At 44.7% G+C, this 20,574-nt stretch overlaps 4 protein-coding genes across 5 annotated transcripts; 2 read left to right on the forward strand and 2 right to left on the reverse strand.

Annotated features, from left to right (window-relative positions):
* The first annotated feature begins 1,467 nt into the window (after positions 1 to 1,467).
* LOC107039997 lies at positions 1,468 to 2,535 on the forward strand. Its single transcript, XM_015259885.1, has one exon. The coding sequence runs from the start codon at positions 1,560 to 1,562 to the stop codon at positions 2,088 to 2,090; it is 531 nt and encodes a 176-aa protein (XP_015115371.1). The 5' UTR covers positions 1,468 to 1,559; the 3' UTR covers positions 2,091 to 2,535.
* A 1,676-nt stretch (positions 2,536 to 4,211) lies between these two features.
* Positions 4,212 to 13,845, reverse strand: LOC107040055 (nucleoprotein TPR-like). The gene is made up of 2 exons (XM_015259973.1): positions 13,522 to 13,845; positions 4,212 to 12,230 (listed from the first exon to the last, which is right to left on the reverse strand). Exons 1-2 carry the CDS (start codon positions 13,688 to 13,690, stop codon positions 5,221 to 5,223), a joined length of 7,179 nt encoding a protein of 2,392 aa, XP_015115459.1. The 5' UTR covers positions 13,691 to 13,845; the 3' UTR covers positions 4,212 to 5,220.
* Positions 13,846 to 13,918: 73 nt separating this feature from the next.
* On the forward strand, positions 13,919 to 16,553 carry LOC107040078. 2 transcript variants are annotated; one of them, XM_015260010.1, is made up of 3 exons: positions 13,919 to 14,612; positions 14,724 to 15,636; positions 15,827 to 16,553. In XM_015260010.1, exons 1-2 carry the CDS (start codon positions 14,093 to 14,095, stop codon positions 15,041 to 15,043), a joined length of 840 nt encoding a protein of 279 aa, XP_015115496.1. In that variant the 5' UTR covers positions 13,919 to 14,092; the 3' UTR covers positions 15,044 to 15,636; positions 15,827 to 16,553. The 2 variants fall into 2 exon arrangements, with proteins under 2 accessions (XP_015115496.1, XP_015115493.1); XM_015260007.1 differs by having other exon boundaries at positions 13,919 to 15,636.
* Positions 16,542 to 20,505, reverse strand: LOC107040077 (uncharacterized protein C19orf47). Its single transcript, XM_015260006.1, has 3 exons — positions 20,240 to 20,505; positions 18,196 to 19,239; positions 16,542 to 16,982 (listed from the first exon to the last, which is right to left on the reverse strand). Exons 1-3 carry the CDS (start codon positions 20,256 to 20,258, stop codon positions 16,852 to 16,854), a joined length of 1,194 nt encoding a protein of 397 aa, XP_015115492.1. The 5' UTR covers positions 20,259 to 20,505; the 3' UTR covers positions 16,542 to 16,851.
* Between the last annotated feature and the right edge of the window lie 69 nt (positions 20,506 to 20,574).

Here is a 20,574-nt window from a genome sequence, read left to right on the forward strand (position 1 = left end):
ATTCACTGTCGTCACCCGCCAAAATAATAATAAATAATCCCGGCAAGGCGGAAAATGCTGAACCCCTTGGGTTTCTCACACATCTAAATGACAAACCTTTAGCACGTATGAAAAAATCGTATAGCTATTTTCTATACGAATTATTTCTATACATAAATTTAGTAGTTAATTTTATTAATTTTTAATTAATAAAATGAATTTCAAAAAATTAATATATTATAGTATAGTATATATACTATAATATATTATATATAATACAATATAATTATAATATATTATATATAACACAATATAATTATAATATATTATATTGGGTGTGTGAATTCATATTATGACATTTGCTTGTTTAGAAAATTAAAGAAAAGTTTATTCAAAGTATGCCNCTTTTGAGCTGATCGAATTATCAAGCCAAAATTTGATACTTTCGTATGAAGTGAACCGTTCTCCCGTAAGATCTGACTGCTGTTCGGAATGAGCGGTAATCTGAAGGAGCTATGTCTGGCGAATATGGCGGATCGAGTAGCACTTCCCAGTCCTGTCCATCTAAATATCTTTTCACAACTTGGGCGGTATACGGTTTGGCATTGTCATGTTGAAGAATTAATTTACTGTGCCTATTCACCCATTCTGGTCGTTTTTCTTCTATGGCTCGCTTCAAACACATTAGTAGTTGTCGTCGGTAAACTTCTTCATTAATACTTTGAGAGGGTTCGAGCAACTCATAATATACAACACCTCCCTGATCCCGCGAATACGAAATTATTAGGATTATGGCGATAAATGAAAACACTCGTGATTGATTATTTGAATTTAACTGGTTTTATTAATGAGGGCACGTCTTTACTCTTCAAAGCTCTCCTAGAGACTGATTCGACACAAAGAAATTGGTAACGAACTCTGGTCAAAAATCTGATCCATAAAGAGGCATTCATCCCACTCCTCCACTCTACTGAGACTAAACAAAATTCTTATAAACACTCTGACTCCGGTGTTATTAAACATACAATCCATACCAAGAAAAATGAACTCATTAGAGATGGCTTTACCTTCATCTACGTCTCACTCATATAATAATTCCAACAGAAATGTTTCTATACATGCGACAGTGGATCGTATAGGATCAAACCTGCAGAAATCGTATCAAAATAATTTGTATAAAAAATATCCGTATAGAAGCATCCGAATATCATGTAGAATGGGGTAAAACGCACACTTTAGACTTCTGTTTTAATTACTCATAACTCAGAAACAAATTCATCAATTGAGCTCAGTTTAGGCTCATCGCAAAGGGAAAGAATTGTTCTTTGCAACGAAAAATAAAATCATTAGATTTTATCCTACGTGAGTACACGGCCGGCGTACGGCCGTACCGGTTCGAACCCAGATAAACCGAAGCGCGGGGGAAGTGAATATCAAGTTGTATAAATACTCGTCTGCCTTCAGGAAATTCTCAGTCTCGATCTGAATCCGTTGAACAGCGGGCAGAATTCGAATAGAATTCGCTGTGGATTGCGCTTCAATATTACAGTAAATATTACGATAAAAATCGGGGAGGCAAAATGCCGATGAAGAGATATTCGCAAGGCGTCTCGAGTGCGGGAGTTCTGTTGATTATTCTGGTGGCCATGGGCAACACGGTGGAGGTGTTGGGGAGGACAGTGGCAGCGCCGAAGGGAAGGAAAGCGAATGTGCTGGAGAGGGTCTTCCGGCTGGAGGCCATGAAGAGGTGCAGGGGGTTCACCTGCAAGGGCCCGCAGAACAGGACCTATCACATTCTGGATCTGCTTCATGAGCAGGGGCACATACCCCCGGCGTCTTTCCCGACGATAACGCCGGCTTATCTGGTGGTGCAACGCTGCGATGGACACGCCGGCTGCTGCGAGTCACCAGCACTCACGTGTCTGCCCAAGACTCATGCCCAGGAGGAGATCGAGATATTCAAGCAGGAGGTCCAGGGCCCCAAGCAGTTCGTCAGGATCACGGTCGAGCAGCACACCTCGTGCGAATGCCGATCCGCTAATAAGACGTATCGCGATCAGCTTGAACTGCTCAAACCGAACATCTCGCTTTACGATGACTCGAATAGCTAATTGCGGAGGGAGGGGTGCGGGTGAGGGCTGGTGAGCAAATGGAATTAGTGGACGAGGTGAACGTCTTCGGGGGGATTTCGGGGGAGGAAGGGGCGGCACGGGAAACGGTTTGGGGAGGCCCTCGTGCTTCGGCTATTTTTTTTCCTGGGGGATGGTTCTCTGATTTTCGAGTCCAAGGTTTCGGTTGAGCCCGATTTGATGATAAGTTTTCGGGGGTTTTAGATTGGTTCTGTTGTTTAAAGTTTCGTGGGCTGAATTTCAAGATCGATATGGATGCGTTTTAAAGCATTTTAAAAATGTGAGAAAAATTTGAGTTTAGTTTTGGAGGGAGATTGGTGGAATTATTTAGAAAGTGCAGTTTTTGAAAGGTACGGGCATTTTCTGTGAATAATTTAGGAACAATCAATTTTTCGTTGGAAAAATCATTTGTTTAAAATCGTAACAAATTTATTCACATTCAGAATTTTAACAGAAATCGATTTCATGCCCGACAAATAAGGTTTCCAAAAGTTTAAACAATTTTAACTATTTATCCCGTAAACAACGAATATTTAAAAAAATGATAACTTTGTATTTCTAAGCGAGATGACGAAATTTTCGTAATGACCTTTTTTATAGTCCTTAACTCGCTCTACAAAAAAGGTCTCAACAAAAATTTTGCCATCTCCCCTAGATTCCGGGCTATCCCCTGAAAATAGCCAATATTAAAAATCCACTTGAACCGTTTCAACGCTTCGCCGCTGACTGGGTTTAAGGAAAAAACACATTGAACCTTTTTTGTAGCTGAGGAAATTCTCTACAAAAAATGTCTCATCATTTTTCCCTGTAAACCCAGTAATTTCGGATCTATTCGAATACCAATCGGGATTTAATTCACCGGATTCATTATCGGCTGTGAGTCTCTAGTAATTAGTTTTTTAATTGAAAAAACTTGTATTTCCACTTCAACATTCGGACATATCAGGTATTATATGAAAGTAAATTGCGAAGATTGCTGGGAGGCTGGTGTGTGAATGCATCGCGTTGAGGAATGAGAATGGCTTTCAGGTGTCTAAGAATTTTCAGTGTTAACAGAATTACACAGGAGAAATCAGAGATAGAATAATATTTTTGGCACATTGCCATGGAGAATTTGTCGGCGCCTGGCGCTTTATCGTTGAGTTAAAAATGAGTTTACGGATGTCTTAACAATTCCTTCGATTTTTTTTTCATCACATTTTGGACGCGAGAATTTAGGAATTTTATTTCAATGGAATATTTCCCCGATCATTATGTTATTTGTGAATGATGGGAATGAGTGACTAATTTTTATTTATTCATTTATTTTTCTATTTTTCGCATGTTTCTTGCCAGCAAAACGCATTTCATAAGAGAATTTGTATTGTCATTGTTCATCTTATTTATTACATCGTCGTTTGTATTTATGATTAGATATTTATGCAGAATATGAATTATTAATTAAGGAAGATAACGATTTTTTAATTACTTGATATTTTATTTTTTTCCCCCTCAAATCCATCATTTTCATTGATGACTCACGTTCGACAAAATGTCATTTCTGTTGTGAATTCTGCAAGTTTTGTCGCGAGTTTTTTCCTCATAAAAGAAAAAAATATGGATAAACTTTGATTTATTGACGAAAAATCAAAGAACTCAAAACTCTGTCACCTCAAACGTCTAGAATAGAATTTTTTTCAATACCTGGGGAATATTATAAACATTATCTATGAAAAATATAGAGACAATCGTTGATATTTCATCTTTTTCCCCATCTCAAGTCCATCATTTTCATTGATGACTCACGTTCGACAAAAATGTCATTTCTGTTGTGAATTCTGCAAGTTTTGTCGCAAGTTTTTTCCTCCTAAATGAAAAAATATGGATAAACTTTGATGTCTCGATGAAAAATCAAAGAACTCAAAACTCTGTCACCTCAAACGTCTAGCTTAGAATTTTTTTCAATCGCTGGGGAATATTATAAACATTATCTATGGAAAATATAGAGACAATCTTAGAAATTTTTTTTTGAAGATATACCTATTTACTATTTACCGTTTTACGATTTTTTCAAGGAAAATCTAGGGAAAGGATTGCTCAATCAAACGAACACAGACATTTCTCTTTATATACACGTGGTTTATTCACTTCTCAAATCTAATCCTCCTCACTCTACATTTACCATGAATTCTCCCCACTGAATGGAAAATCTCACAAGAATAATAATAATAGTCGTAATAAATGCGCAGTATCTTATTACCTGAGACGAAAATCTCTTTAAACATGAAAAAAAAAGAAAAATTGAAATGAAAAGCCGTGAATTGGAATGGAAGGTAATTGAGAAAACTTTGTCAAATGTCAAAAACTTATGCCTATTCGTAAAAAAGTCTATGAATAGAGGTGGGTGGGGTAAAATGGACCGTGCCAAATCATCACACATGTTGCTAGACGAATTTGGTCTCATTTTAGTAATATCCACGTGCCACAATATTTGTTATTATTTCTTATTCATTTTGTTTTCGAAAAACATGGATATTTTGAAATGAATTCATCTCAGAAAAAATTTCTCCAGAAAACAGTTGATTCAAATCAAATTAATGTCATCAGAGTCGAAAATCTTTGTGCATTTCCTTTAAATAATCAGCATTTTCATCTCTTCTCTTTCGTCTCTTGACATCCCTCTACAATTTCTCATAATCAAAACCGTTTCACGCTCGGAAAAATATGAAGAATATTAAAAAATTCAATAAGAAAACAATATCTTCAAGAATAAAAAAAAGACGAATATTTTTGGATCTCTCATCACAAAAAAATCCACTACTGTAATTTACTTATGAAACGAATTAATCTCAGAAAAATTGCCCCCGACATTTGTTTCAAATCAAATTAATGTCATCAGAGCCGAAAATATTTGTGCATTTCCTTCAAATAATCCGCATTTTCCCCTCTTCCATCTCATCTCTAAACCCCCAAAATTCCTACTAATCAAAACCGTTTCACTCTAAAAAATACGCAAAAAATTAAAAGAACCAATAAGAAAATATAATCTTCAAGAATAAAAAAACCAAACGCCCTCAAACGTCCTCCTTAATCAATCGCCCCCCCTCCATTTTACCCCGACTCCCTATTTTCCCTAATATCTGGGGAATGGGTACTTAGGCCTAGCCCTCCTGCCCCTGGGGCTCCTGCCGCGCGTTCCATCAATAGCAGTCCCCCTCGTCGGAACTCCCCTCATGGAAGTCTGTCCCGCAGGCCCCTGACTCCCCCAGGTGATGGGTGTCCTGGTGCCCCTGGGGTTGCCCCTGTACTGCTGGGCCGCAGCCCTGGCCGACCTCCTGGTGACAGCCCCCCTGGTCTCCTCCGGAGAGATGATATTAGCAGCATTGACCCCAGCAGTGACAGTATTCCTCTGCCTGACATTGCTGGACGGTGAGGCCTCAGCCTCCCGTCCCTCCTCCTCGTCGCCCTCGCCCTCGTCACCAGGGCCCTCCACCGAATCCTCATCGACCGAGCCCCCAGTGCCACATCCCGACGGATCATTGGTCTGCTGATCGCTCTCAGAGCTGACGCCATCAGAGCTGACCCCAGGTGCAGTACTCGACCCTGAGACAGCCTCCATGAGTTCACTCTCCTGTTCATCAGTGACACGAATGCTGGGAACAGCAGTTCCCTCGACACCCTGATCAGACCCAGGAATAGCGGAGGATCCCGTCACAGGTGCCTCGTGCTCCTCCATCTGGCCCCCAGAGGTCGAAGGTGGAATATCAGCAGCTGGTGATACCTGCAGAGGCGTAGTCGGCACACTTCGCCCAGTGCCCCCATCCTCCAACTGCGTTAAGTCCATCCTGGTGTCGTCCATGCCCTCCTGAACGACCTGAGCCACCCCAGAGCCGGAGGCATCGAACATGGTCCTGACAGTGGCGCCACCAGTGGGCGTGACTGATGGAGTTGACGAGGGCGCCGAGTCCCCAAAGGTGAATCGACCCTGAGGCACCTGAGGGGAGCTCACAGCCTCGCCAAACCCATCGCCCCTTCGAGGAACGAACAGTGTCGGAGTGCTGGGGACAATGCTGTCGTCCCCCCCATCCTCATACCCCTGCTGAGGGAGGAGGAAGTGCTGCTGCTGTCGTGGCATTGGGGCTATCCCCCTGGAAGACCTCGAGGCGAACGTCGGGGGCTCGCCAGTGGGCCCAGCACTGCTGATGGCCTCAGACTGCTGCTGTTGCTGCTGCTGCTGTTGCTGCTGGGGTTGACCGGTGGGAATGGCCTGCTGGGCTTGCCTGGGCACCTGAACACTCCTGGAGTCCTCCTCCATTATCTCCACCTCGTTGTTGTCACCCTCGACCTCCTCCTCGACACCGTAGGGCAGCTCCTCCTCCTCCTCCTCTTCGTCCTCCTCGTCCTCCTCCATCTCACCGTAAGGATCATTATCGAACTCCTCTTCCTCGGGGGCCTGATTGTGCCCACCACCCTCGTCGCAATCCACAACGACGCACTCGTCCTCAGCCTCCTCGTCCTGGTCTCGTTGGCTCGACGTGGGCACCTGGTACTCGACCTCAGACCCACTGGTGGCAGTGGGCATCTCCTGCGTGCGGATCCTCTTGGCTTTGGGGCTGGGCTGGTCGGTCCTCAAGTCTGTGCCCTCGACCACTCCTGACCCCGAGGCAGGGGACTCCAGGGTCCTGGGCCTCTTGTGCCCCGAGCTCTGGGAGGTGCTGACAGACTGCGTCGAGCTACTGGGAATGGTCTGCTGCTGGTCCCCAGGGGTCTGCTGGGTCTGCTGGAGGCTCTGCTGCTCAATCCTTGGGCTGACCAGGGCCACCGTCTGCGGAGGCTGCTGGTGATCCTGACCCTGCACCGTCTGCTGGCTCGGCCCCTGCTGCTGCTGGCTCTGCTGATTCTGGCAGCTCTGCTGCTGCTGCTGCGGTTGGGGCTGCTGCACCTGCTGCCCATTATCGGAATTCTCAGACTCCTCCCTCTGGGTGGACTCAGCAGACTCGCTCAGCTGGGGCTGCACAGCAAGCTGCCTCAGGCTCGACTGCCCGGCCTGGGAGACCGAAGTGCTCGTGCTCGGTTGATAATCGGTGTGACTGCTGGTGGGGGAGCTCGTCTCAGTGGTGTGCACCACCTGCTGCTGCTGCTGCTGCTGAGGGGCCACCAGCACTGGATTGCTCGCAGTCGTGGGTAGAACAGCAGCTGTTCTCGTCTGAACATTCAACGGTCTGATGCTGGCAAGAGGTGTCTCAGCCCTCGCCGACGCCATCGGCTTGATATTGGCAGTTGGTGGCTCACTGGTCGCCGAGACTCCACTGACCCCAGCTGACAGCTGCCTCTGCAGCTGCCCCACCCTCTGCAGAAGGGTCTCCTTTTCAGAATTTATCTCAGCCTTCTCGTGCTCCAGCCGAGAGACCCTCCCCTCAAGCTGCGACTTTATCGCCACCAGTCTGGCATTCTGCTCGCTCTGCTCGTTGTCATTCGACATTGAGTCCATTCTCTCCTTCAGGTCAGTGAGCTCCCTCTCACACTTGGACTTGGACTCAGTCAACTGCATTATCCTAGTCTTGGCTGTTTTCAGCAGCCTCGTAGTCCTCTCCTCCTTCTCAGAGCTCGTTCTGTTTAAATTCTCAATGTCCCTTCTGAGCCCCTCGGCCTCCTCACGTAGTGTGGTGACCGTTGTCGTCAGCTCCTCGATCTGGCCCTCCAGCTCGGTGATCCTCTGGCGAATCTCCCTGCGCCCCTCCTCACGCAGCAGCTCCTCCCTCTCCTGAGTCGCCTGAACCTCCTCAGGGTTCGCCGCTGGTGGCACCTCCTCAGCTTTGCGATTCGCCAGCTCCTCGTACTGCATCTTGTACTTCTTAGCAATCTTCCTTATCTGGAGCTCCTTGTTCTTGATGTCGTTGAGGACAGCCTCCTTGCTGTCCAACTCCTTCTTCAAGGACGCCAGGTCGTTGGACTTTGATGTCGAGTCTGCCAGGGCCTCGCTGAGGTCTTGGCCGAGCTTGCGTGCCTCCTCGCTGGCCTTCGTTGCCTCCTCCCCATGAGTCTGGATCTGCCTGTTCAACTGGACGATCTGCTCCTCCAATTTCGCCTTCTCCCCCTTCAGGGCGTTGAACTCCTCCATCTTCTTGGCGTGAATCTCGCGCTCTGAAGTCAGCAATTTGCTGAGATTCTCACGCTCTGTCTGGAGCCTCCTCCAGTCCTCGGGGCTGGCCTTGTTGGCTCGCTCCACCAGGGCATTGGCACGCTGCCTCCACCTCATGGCTTCACTCCTCAGTCCAGCATTCTCCTGGGACAGCAGCTCAGTCTTCGCTGTGAAGTCTCTCGCTTGCTCCCTCAGTGGCACCACCTCCTCGGACAGTATCGATATTTGCGAGGACAACTCTGTGACTTTGACTGACAGTGAGTCCCTCTCCTCACGAAGGAATCTGTTGGAGTCAGCAATGGCATTGAGTGTCTCCACCTTCCTGAGGAGTTCAGCATGCTTCGAAGTGGTGGCAACGTCGATATCCGATTTTTCCCTCTGGGAATTCACCGCCTCCTCAGCCTCCTTGACCCTCTTCTCCAAATTCTCCACCTGGGACTTGAGCCTCATGTTCTCAGCACGAAGAACATCGAGCTTCGTGACAGCAAGGTCCTTCTCCCTCCTCAGGTATTTGATGATTTTGAGGAGTTGATCGGTGGATTTGGAGTCCTCCTCCCCCACGAAGCTCCTGTTCTCGAGACTCGTGTCCATGGCCTCCTGCTCGCCCCCAAGGGACGTCCTGCTGCTCTGCATGATAGCTGTTTTATCGCTCAACTCCTGAATCTGACTATGAAGAAGTCCATTCTGCTTGTCGAGGTCGTCGATCCTCCTCTCCATCTCCTCGACGTCAGCCTTGAGTTTCTTCTCTCGTTCCAGGCTGAAGGACTTCTCAGCCTCCAGAGCAGCAACAGCGGCGTCTCTGGCCTGCGTCAAATCACTGACAGTCTTGGAGATGTTCTCAGTGTCACTTCGCAGTTTGGCAAGTGCCTGGAGGTCGTTGGAGTGGAGCATCATCTCCCTGGCGTATTTCTCCTCAGCCTCGTGTGCCGCCTGCGTCGCAGCCTGCAGATCACTCTTCAGCAGCTCGAGCTCCCCCTTCACCTCGTCCAGCTCCTCGACCTTGGCCTCAGCAGAGGAGAGTCTCTCCCTCAATTCCGAGTCAGTGACCTGCTGGCCACTCTGCGACTGCACCAGTTCGCTCTCCAACTGCTTCAGTCGCCTGTTGAGACCTCCAGCCTCGTTCCTAGCAGCCTCTAGAGCCCCCTCCAGCTCCCTCACCTGCCTCTGGTACTGCTCAGTGATCTCCTTCAACTGCGTCTCCGTGCTGTCAGCAATGTCGCTGTACTGCTGATTCTGCTGTCTCGCAGTCTTCAGCTGCTCCACCAACGAGCGAATTTCCGCATTGGCCCCAGCCAGCTGCAGCTCCAACTCCTGAAGACGTTTCGCAAGATTCTCATCGCCAGTGATGGGTTTACTTCGTGACTGGCTGATCGCCTCCCTGAGTTTGGCCTCCAACTCCTCCACCTTGCGCTCCCCACTCCCCTGCGCTGCCCTCGCCTCGTCGAGCTCAGCCTTGAGCCGCTCCCCAAGACTCTGCTCCTCCGCCAGCCTCTCCTGCGCCGTCGACAGCTGTCGCTCGAGGTGAGACGACAGCTCCCTAAATCTGTCCTGCTCCTCCTGCAGACGTCGTCTCAGTGCAGCGCACTCCCTGTTGGCATCGTCCAGCCTCACTTCGGTCCTCAGTTGTCCCTCAGCCTGTGCCCTCTCCAAACTGGCTTTTATGGACTCGACGTCGGCCTTGAGAAGTGCCTGGGTCTGCCTCTCCCTGTGCAGCATTTCTCGTTCCTTCAGCAGACGCCCCTCGTTGTCCCTCAGGTGCTGCCTCTCCTGCCTGAGGTTCTCAAGCTGGACCTCAGCACGAGACAGCTTCGACTGCGCCGACAGCGTCTCGTCCTTCAGCAGCATGATGCTCTGCTCGTGCTTGCCAATTGTCGTGCTGTAATTCGCACATCTGTCCTCGAGTGCTTTTATCTGGGACTTGTAGGTCGCTACGTTGGACTGCAGCAGGTTGAAGCGCTCCTGGGAGGAGTCCAGCTGAGCCTTGAGACGACAGCACCTGGTGGAATTGGTGTCTGCCTCCTTCCTGAGACGCTCAACTTCATCTCCCAGCATCTTCTCGTGAGCTGCCTTCTCCTTTTTGTAAGTGGAGTACTCATCGCTGATGGCTTTCAGCTTGATCTCAGCATCAGACAGCTTGTCCTCGAGCTCTTCGATCCTGTCTTTGTTCTCCTGCAGGGATTTCTCAGACTGTTCAGAGCTGGACTTGAGGGGATCCTCAGAGTTGCCTTCAGAGTCCTGTTGAGAGAGTGCCTGTTCTTCTTGGTCTCTCGCCTGTCCTGGACTCTGGTTGGAGGCCTGCTGGTACATTCTCTTGTACATGTCCCGCTGTCTCATCAACCCCTCCAGCATTTTGCTCTGCCTGTCCTGGGCTGCCTGCATCTCGCTCAACTGCTCCAAGTACCTAGCCAATTTCTCCTTCAGCTCTCCAGACTGCAGCTCGTCGTGGGAGCGCTCGATTTCCTCCTGCCTCGAGGACAACGCTCGAACGATTGACAGCAGCTTCTGGTTGTTCTCCTGGAGCTCCTCGATGTCTCGGAATGTCACCAGCCTTTTGCTGATGAGCTGGGAAGACGCCAGGTCGGTCTCCATGGGGGTGGGCTCGTCCCCAGTGGCGAGTCTTGATCCAGTTCTGCTCTCCTGGACCTCCTTCAAAAGATAGCAGACTTGTCGAGCCAGATCAGCCAGCTCTGTCTTCAGTCGTTGGTTCTCTCGACTCTGGTGGCTGGATATCCTCGTTGCCTCGTCAGCAGTCTCCTGGAGGCGAGTGTTCTCCATCAGAAGCTCGTCCAGTCGACTCGACAGGGTCTCAACATTGGCCACCGCCGCCTCGTAGTCGATCCTCTGGCGTTGGAGCACTGGGGCCTTGTCCTCAATCTCCTTCAGGATCACTTCCATCTGGGCCTTCAGCTTGTCGTTCTCCTCCTTCTCGACTGTCAGCTCGTTAACAGTGTCCACGAGTTTCGTGTAAATCTGGGTCAGGCTGAGACCCTTCTTCAGAATTCTACTGGTGATGGCTGCTGTTGGGGCCAGCTGCTCCACCGCCTGGTCCAGTCTCTCCTGCTTCAAACTGCCCAGCAACTCGTTGGCCTTTTCCAACTCTCCAGACAACTCCTCGATCCTCGTTGTCTTCACCAACAGAATCTCGTCGTGCTCTAATCGAAATTGGGCGAACTCTGTCTCCAGGCTTCCATACTGCTCAGTCGCCTGTTCGACGATCGTCTGGAGCTCCTTCACAGCATTCGTGTACTCCTCGGCTTTGGCATTGGCCTCCTCAGCCATTCCCTTGTACAAATCAGCCAGCCTCGTCTGCGCACCAATTTCCTCTCTGTAAGACGAGTGCATCGACAGCTCGTGGTTCCTCTGCTCCTCCAATTTCTGGGTCAACTCGTCGCACCTCTTCTGGAAGTTTGCGTTGACCTCTCGCAGTTGGATTAAAGTGTCGTTTGAAATTCTCAATTCCTCCTCCAGCTGGGAAAGACGAGTCTCGGTCAGGAGACTCCTTGCTGATGCCTCTGATCTTGTCGCCTGGAGTTCTGACGTCTTCTTCGCCAGCTCTATCTCCAAGGAGCTCATTTGCTGGGTGATGAGGCTCCTCTCCTGCTCCAGGCGCTTCTCCTTGTACACCAGATTCAGCTCTTGGCTCTTTATCTCCTCGGACTCTGCTTGTGCATGGCATTTAGCTGCCACTGCTGACTGCAACTGGCTGGACAGAGAATTCACCTCGGTGTGGAGGCGCTCCACCTCGTGGTCTCGGCGCTCGGCCTGCAGCTGCAGTGTGTCACGCTCGTCCACTGCTGCGTCTCGCTGGCGTCGGAAATCGGAATTCTCCTTTTGGATGTGCTTCAGGGACTCTTGGAGCTTGTGGATCTCTCCCTTCTCCTCGTCGAGCTTGGCTTGGAGGGCGGTGACGTAGCTCTCGGCCATCTCCAGCTTTCCTTTGCATTCATCCAAGTCCTGCTGATGGGCTTGACAGTCTTTTTCCAGTTTCTCAATTTTTTTCTCTGGAAATTGAGGACATTTTCACGTTCTGTTGCAAATTGGGAACAATTATATTGATGAATAGGGGAGGGTGGGGTAAAACGGACACTTTTGACTTTTTTTTAAATATTAATGAGGGGTTAAAATGTTGATGAAATTTAATCATTTTTTTTTTCAGTACAAAGAACAAGTCTTTCCCTTTGTGACGAGCCTAAACTGAGCTCAATTCATAAATTCGTTTCTGAGTTATAAATTATTTGTAAAAAGTCTCAAGTGTCCATTTTACCCCACCCTCCCCTAAACGATTTTTGGGCTATAGGTTTTTTATATTTTTTCATTTTTCGTTAATTTCATTATTTGAAATCTTCAGCTGCCATTTCAGTAGTGAAGCGGTAAACCGAGTCAAGTCGATTTTGACTATTAGCCAGTTTTTGCTGAATATCTCGGAATCTAAGAGAGATAGCAAAATTTTTCTCATGACTTTTTTTATAACGCTCTATTGGCTCTACAAAAAAGGTCATGACAAAAATCTTTCTATCCCTTTTAGATTCCGAGATATTCGTCAAAAACTAGCCAATAGTAAAAAACGACTTCACCGGGTTTACCGCTTCGCTACTGATTTAGTTTCGTATAGACCAGGATTCTAGAAAAATTATAATTGTTAAGTCAAAAAGACCTTTAAAATGAAGGAAACGTACGGTCTTTCACATCTCATTATTAGATGCCATTTTTATAGTGATCTGATGATCTAATTTCTTCCCGAAATTTTCAAGGTACAAAAATCATTTGTAATTACCTCGCCAAATGCCTCAGTACTGACATTCAACTGTTCTGACATTCACCTCACTCAGTGCTTCTTGTAAATAACTATTTATTTTCAAAGAGGATTTTTGAATAATATTAAGAAATAAAATCAATAGGGAAGAAAATGTAAATTAATAATTTCCTGTCTCCAATGGCAGTCAAATTTATTGGTGTTGCCATGATGAATTATCCATTTACAATTCCCTCTCCATCGGACGTATTTCCCAATCTTCATTGAAAATACTCTGAAAATGCTCATTTTTTGTGATTGTACATTCACAATTTTCGGGGACTCCTGCGTGATGTAAAATCCATTGGAAATTGTGATATATTTAAGGTCATGAAGATGGAAAAACCATCGAAATAACGTTGGAAATAAATAATCTTCCATGCCGGAGCATAATAAAATACAGAAAACAATCACGAAGAAAAACGAGTGGACGCGCTGAGGTTAGGATGCCCCACCTTCAGCCAAGCGCACTAATTTAGCCATTCCCCCGCCCCACGTACCATAATTTTGCTTTCCATGTTGAAAAACAGCTTTAGCAGTGATGAATTCCTCAAAGTTTTCGTTGAAATGTGTTCGCAATTTTGTTGCAATGCCGTCCGGGATCTGTGCCACCTCCGCTTCACTCAAAATTCGGCTGAGGATGTCTTGATCGCTCTCCTCCGTCTCCATGATTATTGTTTATTACAATCCCAGTGTGTCCCCTATTTTTTTTACGTATAATGATGTGGCGATGTAATACTCTTCCCTTAAAAAATAAAACACTGATCGCCGGTTTATCAGAATTGAAAGAAAATGGAGTGAATGAAGAGTGCGGAGAGTAGACTCCGCGCTTCTGCACAGGCGCGTTGGCTTTACGATGAGCTCTTTACCCCGTTTTTTTGTACGTTGGCACCCCACTCTCCTTCCATGATGGCGCCCCGCCTCTCTCGGGTTTTCCGTAACGGTCTGGCCCCTCAGACCCCAGACATCCTCCATCTTCCCTCGAGTTAAAACGCAATTTCCCGAGGCAGAAGCCACGTCAACCTATCGCGCCCCAAAACCCTTGCCAAACACTTCGAGACACTTCCAGCCATGACTGGCAAGCGAAAAGTGAGTTACTCATCGTACGAGGATCACTCCACCGACGAGGACTTCATCCCCGAGGAGTTCTCCCAGCCCCCAAGGTCAGGGGACACCAGCATAGCCTCGACAAACTCCCAGGAGCCTCGAAAAAAGCGAGGGCGGGGGCCCTCGAAGCGGCCCTGCACCAACAGAAATGCCCTGATGGCGCGGGTGAATCGTCAGAGGAAGAAGGAGTACCTGGAGAGCATCGAGACGAAGCTGACGTACTACAGAAAGGCCAACAAGAACCTCGCCAATGTCGTGCAACAGCAGGGGATTGACCTGAAGAGACTGAGCGCCGAGGTCTCCTACCTCAGGAGCATCATCAACAACAACACGAGCATCACAACCCTCTTGAGGACGATGAACGAGTCCCTGAGGCGGAGCAAGTGCAGGACTGAGGAGGACAACTGGGACTCGGAGCTCTTCCCAGGGTCCCAGGCAGCCCTCGGGGGAACCCCCAAGACCTCGCCAGAGCCGTCAGCACCAGGTAATGATAATGAATTTTATCAGAAGCCCAGCAAGACTCTGCTGTCCTCCGTGGAGTCTGACCACAGTTACTCGAATGGAATTGTCACTAATGATATCTTTAATTTTGAAGGCATCAATTGTGATCCTTCCTTCAGGGGAGGTGTTGACCTCGTGGGTAATCCCAATGTTATTAATTCGAATGAAGATTCACAGCTTGGGATAACTGATGTGGACATTGGCCAGTTGGGGGACTTCGATACTGATATTTTTGATCTGCCTAACGATGGAAGCGATGGGATTGATTTGTTCAGGAGTGAGCAGCCACAGCCGGAGAATCTTTTTGATAATCTTGATGGCAGTGGGATTTGTCTGCACGTTAATTCGGGGAAGATTTCACTTGAGTATTGCTCCATTTGCCATCTCAACAGCATTAACTCTGATGACCCTTGAGGGGTGTGGGGAGCGTTGATTTTTGTTGGGGGTTTATTACTGAATGCTGAGGCTATTTTCAATGTTTTTGTTGAGTTGTATTGTGTCAGAGGTGCGGGGAACATTCATTGAAATAACTGGGGGATTGGGAGGAAAATTCTATTGCTTTTTTAATTTTTTTGGGCGATTTTATGGGAAAATAGAACAGAATTCGATTTCGAATTCAAAGTTTTTTTTTGTTCAATTTCTTCAGTGAAGAGAAAAAAATGTCAGTAGAAAGATGATGACATTCTCCTTTTTCAAAAATTAATGGAATTTTCAATAGAATTATCTATCGAATTCTCCAGGTTTTCCTATGAAATTTTTTCGTTCATGCCAATTCGAATATTTATAAACATAAATTAAGGTAGCCTCTAAGCTGTTTGATAAGGTATGGACGTCGATCTAAGGCATTTGTTTCATTTTTTACGATAAAATATTCTGTACATTGATTTCTCCTCCGAGACTCTATGGACGTTTTTACTTTTGCAGGGTATTAGGTGGAGATGGATGAATTATAAACGATTGTGCCCCTTGTAATGGAATTGAAAGCACCGATAATGTTGAAGTGAAAGGTGGGCGTCAATTTTACCATGTTGGGTCATCGTTTCTCTTATCAAAATGAACTCCACTGAACGAACTTTGAAATTTGGGACATTGTATTTTTAATCACAGGATGTGGTTCATTTTAATAACAGAGAGGATGATTATCACTTGACGCAAGCGCTTGACATATTGAAATTCATTGTTTTGGAATATTTACAGTTGTCACTAAGCTGGGATTGCTTGTCTCGGAGCCATTCGTTTTCTTAATTAAAAAAACATATATTTGTTACGAAAATATGTTAACAGCTGTTTAAACAGGTTGAGTATGAACGTATCACCATGATTTTTCTAATTCTTCGAGTCAAAGTAGTTTTCATTTGCTGAAATTGTTTCTTTCAACTTAAAAATCAAAATCAAAATTTTTTCATCAATTTGTTTTGAACTAAAAATGCTTCGAGACAATTTTTATTAACTGAAAAATGTGAAGATGAGTTTCTCATTGCAAACGGCCATTTAAGTTTCAGCCATCGAGTTGTCAACGGCTCCAGGGATTCCAGCAGCCAAAGGTGAAAATAATTATCAACCATCCACCACTCGTCAATATTATTTTCAATTCCTAAAAATGGTAAAATTTTTTTTTCATCTGACCGATGAAAAATCCTGCCTCTATCCATTCCAGAATGATTTTTCTCAACGATCCTGCATTAGTGAACTGCTCATTTTTATCATTTGTCTGTGATAATTATTAGATTTCTCCATTTGAGGGCGTGCTTTCTACAATATTTTTCTAATTTGTCCACATTTACAGATATCGGAGGAGAAATTAATATTTTTTATCATGTAAGTTGTGGTAATGTCTTTATAAAAGAATAGTGACGTGTGTTATGCTGTAATTACGATAAAATACTGAAATTATTAAAAAAAATACACAATATTCTGAATAACAGCTTTCAATTTTATTTTACCCTAGATCATATTCTACATTTTAGTCGTACAATCTATGAAATGAGCGTGATGAGATGAATCTTAAGAATTAATGCAGAAATGTCGATTTTTGTTATGTACAAATATCAAAAATTTTTGATAGAAATATCACCAGAGAAATTAATTTTGTTAATGGAACACGTGAAGAGATGAAAATGATTTTTTTATGAAAATAAATTCCTCCAGGTATTCTATCATTGATTTATTGGGGACAATAGATAACTTAAAAAACACGTAAAAAGGTAGTTATTCTTGAGCACTCAAATCCCAAGTCTGCTGAATACTCCGGGCTTCTTTATGTGTTTTACTGTCGTTACTCTGTTGAATGTCACTTGTTTCTGTCCTGCTGTGCCCAGGCGAGCTTTCGCTGGCACTGATCCCGATTCTGAAGCTGAAAGAATACAAAATTTTTGATAAATCAGGGGATTTCATAAGTATAAATTTTAATATTCGCTGTATAAAAGTGATTTTTTAAATTGTTTGCAATTATTAATTATTATTTTTTAATTATGAATTTTGTTTCGCTTCTGGTGGAAAACAGTAAAAATAATTATTTTTTATTTTTCCCCTGGACAATTTTCTCGCATTTTTTGAAAAAATGGAGAATTTACTGAAATATTTAAGAATATCTGAAATTTTTCTCGAAATATTTTTCAGAAAGATCCTGAATTTTCTCGAATTATGGGAAAAATCCTCAATTTTTAAAGAAAAATCTAGAATTTTCTAAAAAAAAATAAAAAAAATAAAAATTTCAAGAATATTTTCCAATCATTATTTTAATAATTCCCGAATTATCCGGAAAGTTCTAGAGATTTCCTAAATCCAAAGGTCAAGCAAACAATTTTTCGCAAGGGAACATTCTAGAATGTTCCATAAAATTCTGAAAATCGCAGAAAAACCTCGAAATTGATCAGAATGTCCTAGAGGCTGAATTTTCGAACGAGCTTTCTTGAAAAGCATCGAGAAGCTTCTCTTTTCGCATGTACGAAAAATTTTCTAGAAGCTTCTACCGTATTCCAATTGTCTCCCTAACTCTATCATCGACTCTTCTTCAATAATAATATTCCATACAATACAAAATATTCTACAGAAACACTCAATAGATTTTAATCTTTCTATACAACTTCTTTTTCAAGTTATTCCCTCTAGAACCCATTTTCCACTAATTTCCCAAGTATTATCCCCAGAATTTTATCTTTTCTCATTGAGAAACTTGAATGCTTGACCAATTATTAAATTTTCATTTCCCACAATACTGTACTGTCCCCGCCAAGACTCCCCTTAAGGGGTAAGAGAAGGCCACCATTTCCTCGAAATTTTCAAACAAATTTCCTCAAAGTTGTTAACATTTTCGAACCCAAAGCCCACTGATCTTCACCGTCACCTGTAGATTAATGTGCTTCGATGTGTAAAAATATCGTTTTCTAATTGCATAAGTGACTCGATGTAAAAAAAAATAAATTTACGTACGAAGGAAAATAAATTATTACTACTATTGTAAAAATATCGTTAGCTTTCGGCAGTAAATTTGTTCAAAAATTTATCAATTTATCGGCATTCTACCCCTTAAAAGCCAAAATTTCCAAAATAAAAAATAAACCTACCCAATTTGCTCCTGACATTGACCTTCCTCTGTCCCCCCAGCTTCATGGCCTTGGTGGTCTTGACCAGCTGCTTAACACTAGTCGATACACTGCTCTTGCTCCCCTCATGATCCGCATGCATAGTCCCCCCCCCAACCCTTCCAGGACTGGAGATCGTTTTCAACTTGACCATAGTCCCCCTCAAGTTGGAGCCCTTACTCTTGAGAATTCCCTGGAGCTGTCCATTCCCCGCAGCCACACCATTCTTCAAAATCCCCGCAGACTTCTCCTCCCTCTTGGCATCCTTGTCCCCGAGTCGATGAAAAACACTGGAGTTCCTCTTGAGAACGTCCCCAAGGCCAGTGATGTTGAACGTGGGATTGGCCTCACTGGCACCAGTGGAGCTGGTGGTGCTGGTGACAGAGCTGTCCCCCAGCCTGTCAAAGACAGTTCTCTTCAGCTCGAACGTCTTCTTGCCACTCTCAGCCTTCACTGGAGATCTCGGAGGTGCTTTGACAGCTGTCCCATTGCCAGTTGCCTTCAACCTCTTCTGCATCTGCGTCGTCCACTCCTCCTGGCTGTCACTGTCAATCTCCACGACTTTCGTCACAATCTTCCTCTTCTTGACCTGCGGCTCCTGGGGCACAGCACTGCTGACTTTTCTCTTCTGTACAGCACTCGTTGGCAGTGAACTGGTGACTCTCAGGGGCTTGGCAGGCTCTTTGCTGGGGACTTTGGCAGCCACTGGTCGTGCCACAGCTGACACCTTCGATATTACTAAGGGCTTCTTAACTATTGGCTTTGTGGGCTTCGGAATTCCCGGTGGTGTTATCGCCTTCGTCTCCACCAGAAAACGCTCGCAGGTCATCTCCTCGGAGACTTTCTTCGCGTAACGGAGGATTGCTATCATGTCACCCATCAGGGTGATTCCCATCTCCTTCAGACTTGGCTTGTCCAGGTCTGGCAGCATGTCTGGCTTTATTCGATTGCTCGAGAATACTACCGCATGCTTTGTCGCTACGTCCAGTGGAAATCCAGCACTGGTGAAAAATTTTACCCAGTAGCCTGCAAATTAGCGGAATTCGGTGATATTCGGGGGAATTCGAGGGGGACGGGGGGAAAAATTGAGAGAGAAATTAACGCTTTCTTTAAATTGATAGGCAAGGTTTGGGAGAATTCCATTGCAGTTCTGTTTAAGATTAAGCAGTTTTACGGTTAAAAAATGTCAATAGTTTGTGATTTTTCTACAGAAATTCGTGGGCGTAGTCTGACTTTTTTCAATTTATATGCATTTTCTAAAATGAGGCAATGGGAAGGGAACAAAATTTTTTTCCTTGGATTTTCACGTTTTTCTGATTGTAAAATTCAAGAAAAATAACTTGGAAAATCCTTATTCAAGAGTTCCTGTGGAAATAATCCGAGTGAATTCCATAAACAGAAATCAAGGTCTATATACTTTTTTCTATGAACAAATACCCATTGAAAATGATTAATTTTAATTGAGATTTTTTAAGAAGAAAAATTCTCAAGTAATTTAAAAAATATTCCATTCACTCACTCAATATGACCTGAACAATAATGAAGTTACTTGGGAGGAAACTAGAGAGGCATTTTAATTAATTTTCTTTGTAAATTTTGAACAGATAAAATAGTTATCAGATAAAAAAAGAATAGAATTTAAGAACTAAGAGTGCAATGTTGTAAATACGTTGTTTACTCATTCAATAAAATATTACAAGATCCATAATAAATAAATGTATGAGTGAACTAAAGAGGGGTTGAATAAAATATAAAATCGTTGCAATTTTAAAAATTTGAAATGTAAAACCGATGCAGCAAAAAAAATTGAACTCGATTTTCTTGTTGACGTTCTGCATGAGGAAATTTGCCAGTGAATTCCAAAAATATCTTGTTTACTCACTCGCTATCTCCGCAAAAACAACACCGAAAACACATTTAAAAAAATACAAAAACCTTGAAGTAAAACCCGAAGAAAACCCCCCAAAACTGCATTTTCCCCGCGAAAAAATCCCCAAAAATTCCCAAAAATATGTTATTTACTCACTCGACAATTGCTTCGCCATTATCAATCACAAATACACAACCACATTCACCACGAACGCGAGTTATCGCATGACTTCACGCATTTATAACTGCAAAAAAAATTTACTCCCTCCAAAACCGCCGTTTCCACTCGAAATAATTGTTCTTTCAGCAACAAGGATGTGATTTTATAATTTCTAACTATTTATAGAAAACAATCCGAGGGAGACTAATATTTTTAACCTCAACGCTGGACGTCCAGACGTCTGCGGCTTCCTCGAGCGTCCACAGGGGTCGTTTTCTGTGTGGCGTGACGTCACACCCCGGCGACTTTGTTCGTTGGAAATGCCCCTGTCA

The sequence above is a fragment of the Diachasma alloeum genome, unplaced genomic scaffold (assembly GCF_001412515.2).
Source record: "Diachasma alloeum isolate Michigan unplaced genomic scaffold, Dall2.0 Dall_scaffold_00315, whole genome shotgun sequence".
NCBI lineage: Eukaryota > Metazoa > Arthropoda > Insecta > Hymenoptera > Braconidae > Diachasma > Diachasma alloeum.

Bases quoted from the DNA above. Each gene is read 5' to 3' on its own strand.
- LOC107040055 (XM_015259973.1), bottom strand. From the start codon at position 13,690: ATGGAGACGGAGGAGAGCGATCAAGACATCCTCAGCCGAATTTTGAGT. The intron at 12,231-13,521 runs GTACGTGGGGCG...CTCAATTTCCAG, and splicing joins ACATGGAAAGCAAAATTATG to AGAAAAAAATTGAGAAACTG.
- LOC107039997 (XM_015259885.1), top strand. From the start codon at position 1,560: ATGCCGATGAAGAGATATTCGCAAGGCGTCTCGAGTGCGGGAGTTCTG.
- LOC107040078 (XM_015260007.1), top strand. From the start codon at position 14,093: ATGACTGGCAAGCGAAAAGTGAGTTACTCATCGTACGAGGATCACTCC.
- LOC107040077 (XM_015260006.1), bottom strand. The intron at 16,983-18,195 runs GTAGGTTTATTT...GTATTCTTTCAG, and splicing joins CAATGTCAGGAGCAAATTGG to CTTCAGAATCGGGATCAGTG.